Below are 14,153 nucleotides of genomic sequence, written 5' to 3'. Positions count from 1 at the left end.
TTATTTATCCATACTGGAAAATAACTTACCTCTTACAAATCAGTTACACGAGTATGTAAGTAGGGTATAAAAACCATTTATAGTGGGATAGGCCTGTGTCTTTAAGTCTTCTTAAAAGAAAAAGAAACATATCCACAAAAGAACTCAAACCAGAGTAGCCTGGTTATAAGCAGCTATCAAACATTACAGGTACAAACGCTACACAGAATATGGCGGCACCCTGTGATTCATTCAAAGGCCATTATCCTACTGTGCAGCTTGAGGGTTGCAGTACTGATCAGTGACCACACGGGGGCAGTATTACCACAGAGTTGTCTGTCACTGGGATGAGTGTTGATGCAGTCGCCTGGTTCGAGACCGTGGAATCACCACCATATCTGGGTTTTTTTAGGGGTTTCAATATGCGTGGCAATTCAGTTTAAGTATCAGGTTAGTTGATGCGGTGTTTCCTAATTTACATAAAACCAAGGTATCCATACACCTGTTACAGAACACACGTTTAAACAAACTCAACTTGTTTTATGTACAGACATTTTGATTCAGTTTGTGCATAAATAAAACCATTAAGACAAAAGTGAACACACATCGTTTTCAATATTTAATATCTTTATCCCCTATATGGAGATTTCACTTTTTTATATCATTGTTTATTTATGAAGTCATGTCTATGATTCAGATATTTTTTCAAATGTATTTACTTAGACATCTTAAAGCAACTGTAAAAATAATCATTCACTGTATTGATGGCTGAATCCCATTAGCTTTAGGGCCATGGTATAGTGATCACAATCGAGGAATTACAGGCTCTCAGCGATCTTTTCTTTATGTTAGGGGAATCAGTTGATGGTTATTCATGTTTGGTGATCATCTGTCTGCTCACATGATGTGAACATGTTCCTTCTTGATACATCGTGCTGTTCAGGCGGCTGTTAAGTGTGTGTGTATTTTAGATTTGATTAGTTCCTGGCACATATTAAAACTACAGATGTATTATTGCCAGAAGGTATCTATTGGATTAGATAGCGATCTGTAAAGTGAGTAATAAATTGTACTGCTCTTGAGATTTTCCAAGCTGATATTTAGATACATGTCACAATCTGTTGTAATAAAAAGGTAAAATCACACCGTTTTATGATGTCTGACAGCCAGACTGCGTGTCTCCTGCTGTACAACTCACCTGTTATTCTGATTCCTTGCTTTGATTAGAGATAAGACATGCAAATACATAACAGAGTCTCAAAGGAGCTGGAGCAGTATGTAAGAACAAGCGCAGGCCCAGTTGACTTGTTATATGCCAGTATCATTGAAAAGCACACAAGAAAAGCAGAGTAGTGTCTAGTTTTAAAGGAGCCCTATTGTTTGTGTTTTTCCTTTCCTGTAGTGTGTAATATATAGGTTTTTCTAAATGCAAAGGCTAAAATCCAAAAGTCCCCTCCAGAGGGAGTCTCCCCCCTCTGCTAAAGGCATCAATTGTAGTCCTTTGTTTACTTCTGTTATATATTGACATCACTACATAACACTTGTGCTTCTATTGGCTAGCTCTCCAACACATTGTACATGATATGCTCAGGGGCGGGACATCTCTAAGCAGTTGACCAATCACAAGGGCGCATCAGCCATCTTTTTTGGTGTGGTCTGCTGGAGCAGGAAGCGCCTGAACAGCCTGGTTAAGATGGCCAGCTCTGTCCTGGGGAGTCCTCTGGACACTGTGGAGGTGGTGGGAGACAGGAGAATGGCAGACAAGCTGTCCTCCCTGCTGGATAATATGTCCCACCCCCTCCAGGACACCCTGTCCTCACTGCATCCCCGCTGTCTCACGGAGAGATACCGCAGGTCAGACTTTACAACTAGCACGGCCCCTGGTAGACCCCCCAACACTCAGACAACTAAAGACCAAGACATCCCTGTTGTGTAACCACACCAACGTGGGCTCTGGTTTCAGACAGAGGGTGAAAAGAGATGTTGCAGTATGAGAAAAATAAAAACCTTTTTGAGCGTGAAAACACGTCACAGTAGAGGCACAAAATACAAATATGAACTAGCAAAATAGAGCACCTTTAAGAAAACATTTGTATTTCTTGCAATGTATAATAGTCATACTTATAGAACTGATGAATATGTCATATGATTTGCTTATTCTATTTTTTAAATAAGATTTGGTGCCAGTTTATTGCTTGCAGACTTTTATGTCTACGGAAAACTCCCCGATTAAACTCATTGCTGTTTACCAGGCTTTAAATCATACCCATGTTGCTTTACTTTACTTGGCCTTGAAAGAATCAAAGGTGTCATATTATCTAAAAAGTTAATTTACATGATTCCCAGCCAACGTCCTCTAGCTAATCAGATAAAACTACAAAAAAATATCCCAATAATAAATCTGAAAATGTAATCACTAACTGTAGTATAGTCAGATATCAAAGACATTTAAAGGCACCTCTACCTTTCATCATTAGAACATAAACAACGTGTGTCATGGCGTCTTTGCGAAGCCCCCTTTGAGGGCATCCTTCAAATGTATTCTGGGAGGCTTGATTCATCAAGATTAGATGCAGGAGAAAATAAAGATTCAATTTGATACTGGTATGACTACACAAAGCCATGGCTGTGTTCCCTGCAGAGGGCATTGCTGGTGTTTTCACACAGACTGGGGGCCTGGCATGGGAACCTGCTGTTGTCTCATCTCTCCTGCAGTCACAAGGCTTCCTGCTCATGTTCAGCTCGGGGCCAGTTAGTCAGAGATGTAGACGATAATGAATAAATTCAATTGCTCAATTGTTGGTCTTTATCACTCTATTTGGACCAACACCGAAACATTCTGTTGGCTGGCATCGCCGTGTTAATGTGCCCCGAGGTCTGATGGTAGCTACTTAATGGTGGTTCATTCTCACGCTCCAAACCCCCCCCCCCCCCCCCCCCCACCACGCGACCACACGCAGGAACCCACAGAAAAACAAACAAGTGTGCGAGATAACTGTCAGTGGTTTATTTAAAAATAAAAAGATTAATCATAACAGCTGTTTTCACCCCCATACTGTACAAAGGACCACCACACATCACATTCATTCTTTCTCAGCTCTAGCAATGATATAACAACGAGTATTGATGGCTTGTAATACATGAAAAAAAAATGCACCCAAGCCTCCAGACTATGGCTGCTGAAGCTTCTAGACGGCTGTGCCTCTCTCCAGGTTTTGTTTGATCTCCGCTGTGTATTTGCCGTAGAAGCGCTCCGCCTTCTTGTTGAACTTGGCGTTCCTCTCGTTGATGTAGTCGATGTCCGCGTCGTCGTTGTAGGCCCTGCGTCTGCTGTACTTGGCCCGCTTCTCGATCCTGACGTGGGCAAATAAAAGCAGCTTAGGCAGGATTTCACAAACCAGTGTGGCCACTATCCATGGCATATCCAATAACGATAATTGGCTGCAGGCAATTATTTTTTGGGGGGGGGGTTGTGCGTTTGAATTTGGCATGGAGAGTGGCAATGGAAAACCAAACACGCATACTTGGAGGAAAATGCTGTCAATTTGTGAGCTCTTGGTTCTTCAAAGCATTGTTGTGCGTCATTCCCTGGCAACTGAACCCCTTGTCTAATGCCCCACAGTCGCATCTCTACATGAGCCTGGGGCTGTCTTCAATACACAACAACTGAAGAGGACTGGGGTAACAACAAGGTGAAAAGGACTTGCTACAAAGACAAAAGTAACAGAAAACTAAGGCAGACATTTCGTGTTGTACGCCCAATTGGTTAAATTGATCAGTGTTCTGACTTTGTAGCGAGTTCCATAAAGCTTACTCACAGTTACCAGAACACTCAATTCAGTACATTTGGCTCTATCCTGAGAGTTATTCTGTTGAAGGTATTTCCACCCTCACATCACACAGGCCCTTATTCACAAATTGACAGAGGTCACAAATTCATTCCTTCCACACATCATCTCTTATGACTGATCTTCTCATATTTCCAGACTCCACGCCACGTTTGCGGTGTACCAGTGCCGGGAACAAGGCTCTGAATGTACCCACTGTCTATCAGAGGTTCGGAAATAATTAATTTGGTAGAATTGCTAAAGCCAATCATAATTAGCAGGGTTTTTTGCCCTTGTTGCCGTATAATGTTCATTTATTCAGTCCTCGCCATCAAGCTTTTTCAGAGCTTCTATTGGGATGTTGAGTAAATGAGTTTTAATGCATCCTGTTTGTATGTGAATGCATTTAATATCCTTTTAAATAGCATACATACACATCTGCACTTTTCTATCAATAACTGGAATATTTAGTCTTTTAATAGGCCATTTTATTTTTAAGGGTTGAGCCTAAACATGTTTTACATAAAGTCATGGAGGGGATTCTATGGAGGGATAGTTTACGAACTAATGACCTGCCTTATGTACAGGCAGGCTGAGTGAGATGAATTTAGCGCAGGGTCAGGAGACGATGATTTGAGTGTGACTTACTGTTTCTCAACATCATCCACCATGCGGTCAATGCCATCCTTTGAGGGGACGTGGGTGCCGTGGATCAGGCTGTTGGACGTGGGGTGGAAGTCCACACCGCTGTGGAGCAAACGGCAAAGGACTTAGTCAAGCATTAATCACAGATAATCACATTTTGAACATACTTAAAACTGACTTCTCTATTCCATCATTGTGATGATCGTCATCTAACGAGGAAAGATGGATCATTTGCATCAGGGGGAAACCGTGTGTGTGTGGATCCTTCACGGTTCTGCATGAACGTCAGGGTTTCAGAGAAACCTGCAGGCGCTGAACTCTTCTTGCATATTAGCATGCACTTTAAAACCCCAAATTTACTTAGTGTGTCAATACTTGCCCCGGGGCAAACGAGGGGGGACATAACTCAACGTATAGAATATGTTTTGTGCACATGTGATGGGTTATTTCTGGGAAGTCCACGGGAAGCAAAATGATACAATTCATTTTACTTGATGAGAAATGTCACAGCTACGGTTCCAATAGCAGAGAGGTCATCATCTTTTTTTACGGCCGTGTTTGTTCCCATGTTGAGCTTTTTAAAGAATTAAAACACAAATGCAGAACTGTCACAGTAAGACAAAATGGTAAGGGGCTTCACTCACCATTCCTCCCTCTGCTTCTCGTAGCCTTCAAAGTCAGGTCGGATCTGCTTGGTGAGCCTCTGGTACTGTCGGAACTGGGCCTCGGCATAGCCTGCAGTCCATTGTGTGAGATATGAAAACTGAGTTATAATTACCAGAACAAACGGCAAGCAGGATGGGCACAACCTGCAGCTTGTTAGGAGGAGATGAAGAGGCAACTCCTCCTCTCTTGAAGGCCTTCTGGTGATCATTTTCTCCCCAGAGGTTTTAATTCAGAGGAGGTTTTGATGCAGCAGATGGCCGCCATATTCAGGAAACACAGCAAGTCTTTTTTTATAAAGGAGATTAAATTGGGAGCAGTTTGAGATGATTAACATCCCAAGGGGTTCTAACATGCAGCCAGTACGGCTCGATACTGTCTGCTGTGTGGGATTCAGGCAGCCATGTTCTCACTTCTCGATCATATTGAAAAGAAGAGTAGAGTAGAATCACAATTGTAATTTAATACAGAATCCTCAAGAGTAGACTATTAAATTACAATTTAATAATATGAGTAAACTGGTTTGGTAGCCTCATATCTACAAAAAAGTAGATTGATTACTTTATTACTTCCTGATGTGATTATAACAATTCCAAAGTCAATAAAATCAGTGAGTGACATCCACTTCAATGTTCTAAATAATGGATGCTGACATTGATCGTGCTAGGTGTCAAAGGGACAGAAATGTTGTTTTCATTGATGACGAAATGTGTAATTGGTTAAGACTAGTATAGTGCCCGTTTCAAACGGCAACATTTTTTTGCCATCACATATTGCTGGATCCACCTTGTATATGATATTACAACTTTATCACAGCAACTTTTTTTGTATCCATCACCACGACGATGGCCAGGCACACAGAAAAAGATATGCTGCATCTCTGAGGAATGAAGCCGGTCAACCTAAATCAGGATAATACGCCTGGGATTTTTATTTTTGGGAAATTAAAAAAAGTAAAAAAAACTGACCAGGCTGATTCAAATTGAAGTTTTTTGTTAGCAATGATTAATGAACACTTGATGACATGTTTCATACTCTATGTCTTGTATAAAACATGTAACTAAAGAGTACGCTGCAACCAATCTATATCAGTCTCCACTGGAGACCCAGCCACCAACCTGCAAAGCCTTGGTCCGGGTTCTTCTTCTTCTTCTTCCTCTCAAAGCGCTCTGCATCATCAGCTGTGATTTCAAGCAGTTTCACTCTGTGATAGTCCTCTCCTTTGTCAGCACATTCCTGCAAGACAAATATTAAAACATGACTCTTTCATATGACATTTGATAAGTAAAGTTAAGTCTACGGCAATATTTAAATGCATTGGTGGAGGATTATTGATTATTTGAATGACGCCCGGTGAATAATAACTTCCCTCTGAGGGGAAACAGTTATAGAGGGTGCTGGGATGATGTATTTGTGTAATCCAACCCTGAAAGTTGACATTGTGCTAGTTCCCTCAACAAAAAGCCAATGAAATTCTCCCATTAGATTTTGGAACTTTGCAGTTAATATTCATCCATTAAAATAAAACATCGACGGGAAAGCTAAAGTGCTAGATTGCTAAATCATTTTCAGGTTCGGGACATATTCCTACACCACGCTATATCAAATCTAGACTAGAAAATATGCATGCAGGGCTCGACATTAGAAATGGCCCGCTGGCCCGGAAGCACTATTTAGACACCCCGGGCCAGCATAACGTACTTTCCACTTGCCCACTCAAAAAATTGCTTTAAAAAAAAAATTGTCCTGTGGTATTAGTATTTTGACTAGCAATTTTGTTAAATTGTTTCGTTTATTAATGCTACAACATAGCGTTTCGTGAGGCGGTTGTCATTGTTGGGTGAAAAGCAAACAGCTGTTTGCTGCAGAGCGCAGCGCGAGCAGGCTCCTGTGAGCGGCCGGTAACCGGCCAAGCGCCGGGCAAAAAACAATCTTTAAATAAAAGAATGTCACTGGAAGAGTTAAAGGAGAGTGACAGGGAGTAGGAGAAGAAGAGGGAGAGAAAGTTTCAGCCACACTGGCTTGATCGATGGAGCTGGCTTCAATATGATGATATAAACAAGGTCTTTTGTCGGCTCTGTACATCAATGCCGACCTATTCTGAAAAGTAAGTGAAGAGTAGAAAATATAAAAGGTATATTGGCTATAGGGAAATGTCCCAGCAGTTTAGGATAATGAAGGTTCTAATCTAGGTTATTACATAGCCATTACATGTCTAAATCCTAATGACAGGAAGGCAGAAAGCGCATTATACAAATAATAATATACTCATAATGATAATAGCAGAATTTTTTTAACAATGACCACAATATAATTATTTTAATAAACCAAATATGAACAATTGAGGAAAATTAGGAAGAACTGATGATTCAAATGTTGTAGTACAAGTAGTAATGTAGTTTGTGCATAAATGACTATTGCAACAAATGTGTTCATTTTCTTCATTATTAGAAATTAGAAATGATTCTTCGATTTTTTGGACGAATGCTCATGGGCCAGTGGTTACAATGGTGGGGCCAGTGATAATACAATTCCACTGGCCCAATTTGACCCTTAATGTCTACCCCTGGCATGTAAACGGCCGAGCGGGCATCAGAGAGAAATGTATCAAATCAAACCAAAGACATGATTAATGTGTTATGGTAGCACTCTTTCTTAGTCAGTGCAGCTTGACTAAAACATAATATTTTGCCCCTAAAAGAACCCATCCTAATGAGTAGTAGCCCAGCATTCAGTTTTATGTAAAGTACTTCGGCTCCATTACATGAGTCAATGTATGGGGAGGGATGCCATTGGACACATACATGGTTAGAAGATCAAGTCTAAAAACGTATGTTTGTTAACACGGCAACTGTCTGATTCGTGATATCATATTGAATATGCACGGTAGTTCATGAATACTAGACTTAAATAGCTATAGACTTATGGCGCATTTCCACTACAGCGCGGTTTAAGCGTGCCGTGTCCAGCCCGTTTTTGGTTGCGTTTCCACTTGGCGTAGTACCGGCTAGCGGGTACTATTTCACTGTTTTTCTGGCCCCATAAAATCGAAGTTCTTAGCGGGCCAACAACCAGGCTGAGTATGCTAAACTAGAGAGAGAATCGCTGGCAAGGGGGCTACAACTACAACAAAATGAACATATTTGACCGTGATTTAATTGTAATACGTTTCAAAATGATGCCGAAGTAACAACATACTGATACCGGTTAGTAAAAACCATGAATTAATGCTTTGACATGTCTGCAGACAGGCGGCAGGTGAAAAACCTTTTAAAATGCGTGTTTTCTAGATGGAGATCGGCTAAGCTAACGCAGTATATGCTCCGACCGTCCACACTCACAACAACGGCCTATACAGACATAAATAAACCAGCGACTGTATTCACCATGACACAGACAGTCTGTGGTTTGTACTTGTTTAACTTTTGTCTAGTTTCTGAACAGATATGAGGAGCTGTGAGCTTGAGTGCTAACAGCTAACGGCTGATGTTGTTTTTCTGTGGTTCGCATTGAAGATGACGTCACGGCTCCGCCTACACTGCGTTACTATAGTTACTGCCCCAGCTACTAAACTGTAATGGAAACGCAGCATAAAGTGAGCCAGTCCTAACAAGACCTAACTATACCGTACTAAGCCGAGCCAGGGCCTGCAATGGAAATGCGCCATTAAATACCTTTTTCTTTGCGTCTTCAGCAACCTCCCACTCCAGTCTGGCTTTCTTAGCCTCCCAGTTGGCAGGGAGCTTCAGCCTCTTGTCTTCCTCCACAACCTCCTGGTGGTTGAGTTTACGGGCTTCATTCTGCAGTGGAAAACAACACGACATGTTAAACAAGTAGCTGTATGAAAGTGACATTTAACCAGAAATACACTGGCTGGGGCAGACCGTGTTGACAGATGTCTTGTTGAAGGTGTTTTTCACCTGCGACAAAATAGTACGTAGTAGCTTAGAGGAGCCACGAAAATAAAATGTGTCTGGATAGCTTGAGTGTTATAACAAGGTTAGGTTAAAACACTCACCCGTTTCAAATGTAAGTCTCTGAATTTCAGTAGTCTCTCTTCTCTCTTCTGGGACGGTGTCTGTCCCTCTCCAAAGGCTGTGGCAGACGTCTGAAAAAAAGCCAGTTAACATTACATTCATCTTAAGTCATTTAAAACGAGCCTAATGACACTGTAAATGAAGTGTAGTACATTACAGGAAAGTTAACCGAGAGTATCAGGCAGCGATAGCTTACGTAAACATGGACTCGCTAACATCGGTTAGCTTAGCAACAACAGGAGGTGGTAAACAACAAGTGTGGAGCAGGAACACAGTATCCACCGGCGAACTTAAACACCACTTTCACAGAAAAATATACTCGTATAATGTCACCGAACAAAATCAAATAGATTCGGTAGTTTGCCAATAATATTGGGAAAATACTCACCACACTACAGGACGCCATTGTTAGGCTTGTGCTACACGGATGAAGACAGGAAGTATCACATCCATACCGGATATGACGAAGAAGATAAACATTTTTTTCTTTTGCCAGACAAAACAAGGGATATTTTTTTACATTTAACAATATATACCAGACGTCTGTCTGTCGAGATGTCTCGATTTTAAAAACATTAATCATTTTTTTCAACGATTAACTAGTATATTTAACCAGTATTAATTTACATTTTTAACTTGATGATATAATGAATACAATTAAGCTATTTTCAAATTCGAATAGATCAAATGTGTGTAAAGACATAAACAATTGGATATATATATACATATCTCCTGAATTTTCTTTATCTTATTTTAATTAAACATTCCAGGTTTATTGCAAATGATATGAACACACACACACACACACACACACACACACACACACACACACACACACACACACACACACACACACACACACACACACACACACACACACACACACACACACACACACACACACACACACACACACACACACACACACACACACACACACACACACACACACACACACACACACACACACACACACGTGGGAAAGTGTAGAAGCAGACAGGTCTAATGGATCGAATAAAAGTAACACTACTTAAAAAGGGGCCTAACAACAAGAGGCCAACAGTGGTGTGTCTACCGGAGTCGATCATACAAAAATAATTTACTGGTATAATAAATTGGCCTCCCAGAAAAAAGCGTGCATTGTTTTTTGTTGATTAGATGGTATTTTGTAATTTACCATATCTCCTAGATTCTCTTTATCTTATTTTAATTAGACATTCCAGAAGTGGACATAAATCTATTTCAAACCCTTTACATCATCAGAAGAAACTAACTTTAATTATATGCTGCAATCTAATTAAAAAAAAAAAATCATGACACCATGACAAAGCAATTTCCAAGCATCTTGTATTTTACAGAAATGTCTTTGTGTACTATTTAAAACCAGCCCAACGTGCTTCCTCTGATGTAGAAAAATACTGCTAGACTAATGGAAACTGGCACAACGCATACAGGCAGCAATTATAAATATGACTGGAGGTTATACAGTAAGAGGCGTGAAAGGTCAAGCATAAAGTCATCAGTGTGCCACACAGAGAGTCTCTTCAGACTTCCCTAAATTCTAATTTGTATGGTTGTTTTTGCTGCAGAGAAATGGAATTCAATGTATTAGCAATGCATGTTATTTTGACCCACAAAAATCACAAGTATCATTAGGGCTCTTGGACCTGGGACTTCCAAATATGATTCGATGATCAGATGTGAAGATGAAAGAAAACACTTTCAAAAGCCATTTGAGCATGTTTGACTTGCCAAATGGATGTGCTCCCTGTTTGATTGCAATATACTAATAGAGCTCTTTTGGAGGATGTAATTAAGTGGAGTTTATAGTCTCACATTAAAGCATCCTCTAGATCAGAGGCACTGTTAATGGAGTGATGCATTTTCACTGGAAACCAGATGGGAGCACATCACAACAGAACGAAACATCATTGGCTGCAGTAATGGGAAGGGCTCTTTAACCGCCATGAAAAAGAGAAAACATCTTCACAATAAATGGCTCTCAAATGAAGAGAGAGAAACAGCAAAGAGGATGAAGCTAATTACCATTTCCTATTTATTTAATTCAGATTGGGAAGTATGCAGAACAGTTGCATTGGAACAGGAGTAATGTCGTGTGTGTGACTTTGGAATTTCCAGACATCAATACAAAAAGAGCATGAGAGTTAGCATATGTATTATGGGTGTGTTTCTGTCTTGAATAGCTGTTGATCTCTTTGTTAATATAGTCCAGACTTCCTTTACAGTTCTCAAGTATTCTCATATGTTGACTAAACTCCCGTCAGGGTGCATTCACTGACTGGCCTTGAACACAGAACCGGTCAACGAGAACTCATGGATTAACAATGTAATGTTTGATAAAGTCAAGGGTCACTGTAGTAGCTTCCTTTTTTAGCAACAGTTAATGGGAATTTTAAAATGTTGGGGTAGTTTGTGGACCTGACACATGGAAGATACTGTATATTATAAAGATGAGAAAAAATGAAATATACGCAAAATAAAGGAACTTGGTTTTCGAGTTTGTCTGAGCATTACTGTACGTTTAAGTACATTTTGTTACAACACTCTAGGTTTGATTAAGGCAAAGTAAATGAAGCCTTTCAGTTCATTTCTGTGCCAGTTTTTGTCACAGGCAGTGTGAGGATCTATAAGCAATGCTGTCGTAACCATTTAAGGGTTACTGAAGTTGAGCGCAGTACGACGTGCATCTCACACGTGTCGGGCCACCCAAAAATGCTGAACAGCCTCGCTTGGATATTAACTTTTCCAGTCAGGCAGATCCGGTCTGAAATAAAGTAACATTATATCTGCAAATAAATTACACTTTAGGGGCACATTTATGAATTCAAAGCAGACTTCATGGTTCTTCGTCAACATTAATCAAACTGGACATGATATTAGTTCACTTTGTACATGCTGTGAATGCGATACTTTGTTTCTTGTACACACATACATATATTTAACTGGCGCTGTTATCTTGCTCTTAATAAAAGTTCCTCTAGATAGCACGTGGGGGGGGCAGGGCCTCTTGCTGTGCAGGCAGCTGCTTCACATCTGGAACTTAATATAAACATCATGGCCAATAAAATCATTCCATTTCCTTAATTACTATTCCTGTCATTTCCGCACTAAATGAAAAGTTATTAATTCGGGGCCAACACAAACATGCTTCTCCAATCCGAGGAGCTGCTCCTGAAGCGTCGCCACCCTGACTACACGCCGCTGTCACTGGACTGAAACCACAAGCTCCCGCCCCGCTCTGCCAGCGCCTGTTTGTGTGATCCTGAGTTTGCGTATGCATAGGAAACACAGGCCGAGGCGCCGCAGACATGAATGGAACACAAGATGGCGTCCTGTTTTCCATCTCATCCACTGGTGCCAGTATAATCATGACAGGCACAAGCCGTCCTGTTTCATCTCTCTGAAACTTCCTCTTCCACACTCCTGTTCTTCTGCTGCTTCTCTGTGTGTTCACCACATTCCCTGCCATCTTTTTCTCCGACCAATTTATTCTACTCATCCGCTAAATTCATTTTCTCCAGTTTTTTCCTTTGACATGCCTTTCTATGCTATCTAGTCCATGTAAGATAGCAGGCACATTGACGTAATTCACAGTATATAGTGTGATAACAAGAAATATAAAGAGAGCATCCCTCTGAGAAATATTTAGTGCGGCTATACATGACCTAAGTGAGAAATTGCAATCCCTCACAGGGTCATAAGTCATCCAGCTAATTTTCAGTTGAAACATTCCTCACAGCCCATCATCTCTAACCGTCCCTTGTTGTCAAAGTGCTGGCCATTGATTTGCTGCTGCTGCTGTTAATCATATCCAAAGGGCATGTATGAATGAAGGGAACAGTGAGCCATTTGGACGGGAATCCTTGTGAAACGCCTGATGCCAAAAGCATCTTTGTCAACACAAATGCCAGTGTATGTGTGTCCTCATAGATGATGTTTCGCCACATTAAATCTTCCCCTGTAGGTAAAATAATGCTAATATCATGTCAATCTAAGTGTATACATTTGACACAGTAGCTTCTTTGACTCCAACTGAAGCCGTTCACAGGCCAAGAGAGGAAGAGGATCTGGTGAGCGACACGTATACTTACACAAAAGACGCATGTATGCACTCAAATACCACCAGTTTTGTAGTCAATGCTTTTCCCTCCACCACACACAATTAAAGTCCCAATTAAAGGCCATTATGGGTTTTCCACTAGCAGCGACCGCAGGGAGAGCAGCTCCACGGCTCGTACATTGCGGGCACACAGATGTCTCCTGTGTTGTCATCCAAAGGAACTCAGACTCATCCACAAACTTTATGGTCATAATTACTGATCAAAATTAAAGTGCAACAACAATATAAACTACGCGATAAAAAAAAAAGTTTGAGCGATTCCGGTAAAACGGGCCAAGTGGGACTATCAGAGGGAAGTGTTTGTGATAGATTCATCCTGAAATATAAAGTATACTAAAAAGATCATGAGCAGTGACTGGAGCCACTTCCTTCTGAAGTCTATCAAACTCCCATTTACCACCAGAGGGAGGCAGTTCCCTGATATTTCACATGAAATGACACCCACAGTCATATTGCCCTTTGTTATACTACTTTTATTATTCTTTCAGTTAATTGACGAGCAGTATTTATCTTTTTTTTGTGGCTTTTTCTCAGCATAGTTATTATTGTCATAATAGTTCCAAGTGCCACTTGAGTGAGATGAGAGCTTAACAATAATGTATTTTAATTACATTTAATTATAAATAATGAGGTAATGGCATGCAACCCCAGATGTAACAATGTTAATTACATTTTTTATTACGATGTTGTGATCACTAATGTGTTGTTACCCATTGTGAGTATTTACATATTTGAGAGAAACATTTTTTTTAACAGATGAACTGAAATCTGAGTGAGAATATCAAATAAAAAAAAGCCACATTTCCATGATTATTCCTTCTTATGCACTTGTGCTTCCTATCTGACAGCCACAATCACCAA

General features: G+C 40.5%; 1 protein-coding gene across 1 annotated transcript; it reads right to left on the bottom strand.

Moving 5' to 3' along the window:
* Positions 1 to 2,964: 2,964 nt before the first annotated feature.
* Positions 2,965 to 9,597, bottom strand: syf2 (SYF2 pre-mRNA-splicing factor). Its single transcript, XM_034124608.1, has 7 exons — positions 9,540 to 9,597; positions 9,133 to 9,222; positions 8,789 to 8,914; positions 6,233 to 6,350; positions 5,096 to 5,186; positions 4,455 to 4,553; positions 2,965 to 3,333 (listed from the first exon to the last, which is right to left on the bottom strand). The coding sequence occupies exons 1-7, from the start codon at positions 9,555 to 9,557 to the stop codon at positions 3,168 to 3,170; spliced, it is 708 nt and encodes a 235-aa protein (XP_033980499.1). The 5' UTR covers positions 9,558 to 9,597; the 3' UTR covers positions 2,965 to 3,167.
* Positions 9,598 to 14,153: the final 4,556 nt, after the last annotated feature.

The sequence above is a fragment of the Trematomus bernacchii genome, unplaced genomic scaffold, assembly GCF_902827165.1.
Source record: "Trematomus bernacchii unplaced genomic scaffold, fTreBer1.1, whole genome shotgun sequence".
NCBI classification, from domain to species: domain Eukaryota; kingdom Metazoa; phylum Chordata; class Actinopteri; order Perciformes; family Nototheniidae; genus Trematomus; species Trematomus bernacchii.
The sequence above is the reverse complement of the archived record's forward strand: the minus strand, read 5'-3'. Positions and strand labels throughout refer to the sequence as shown.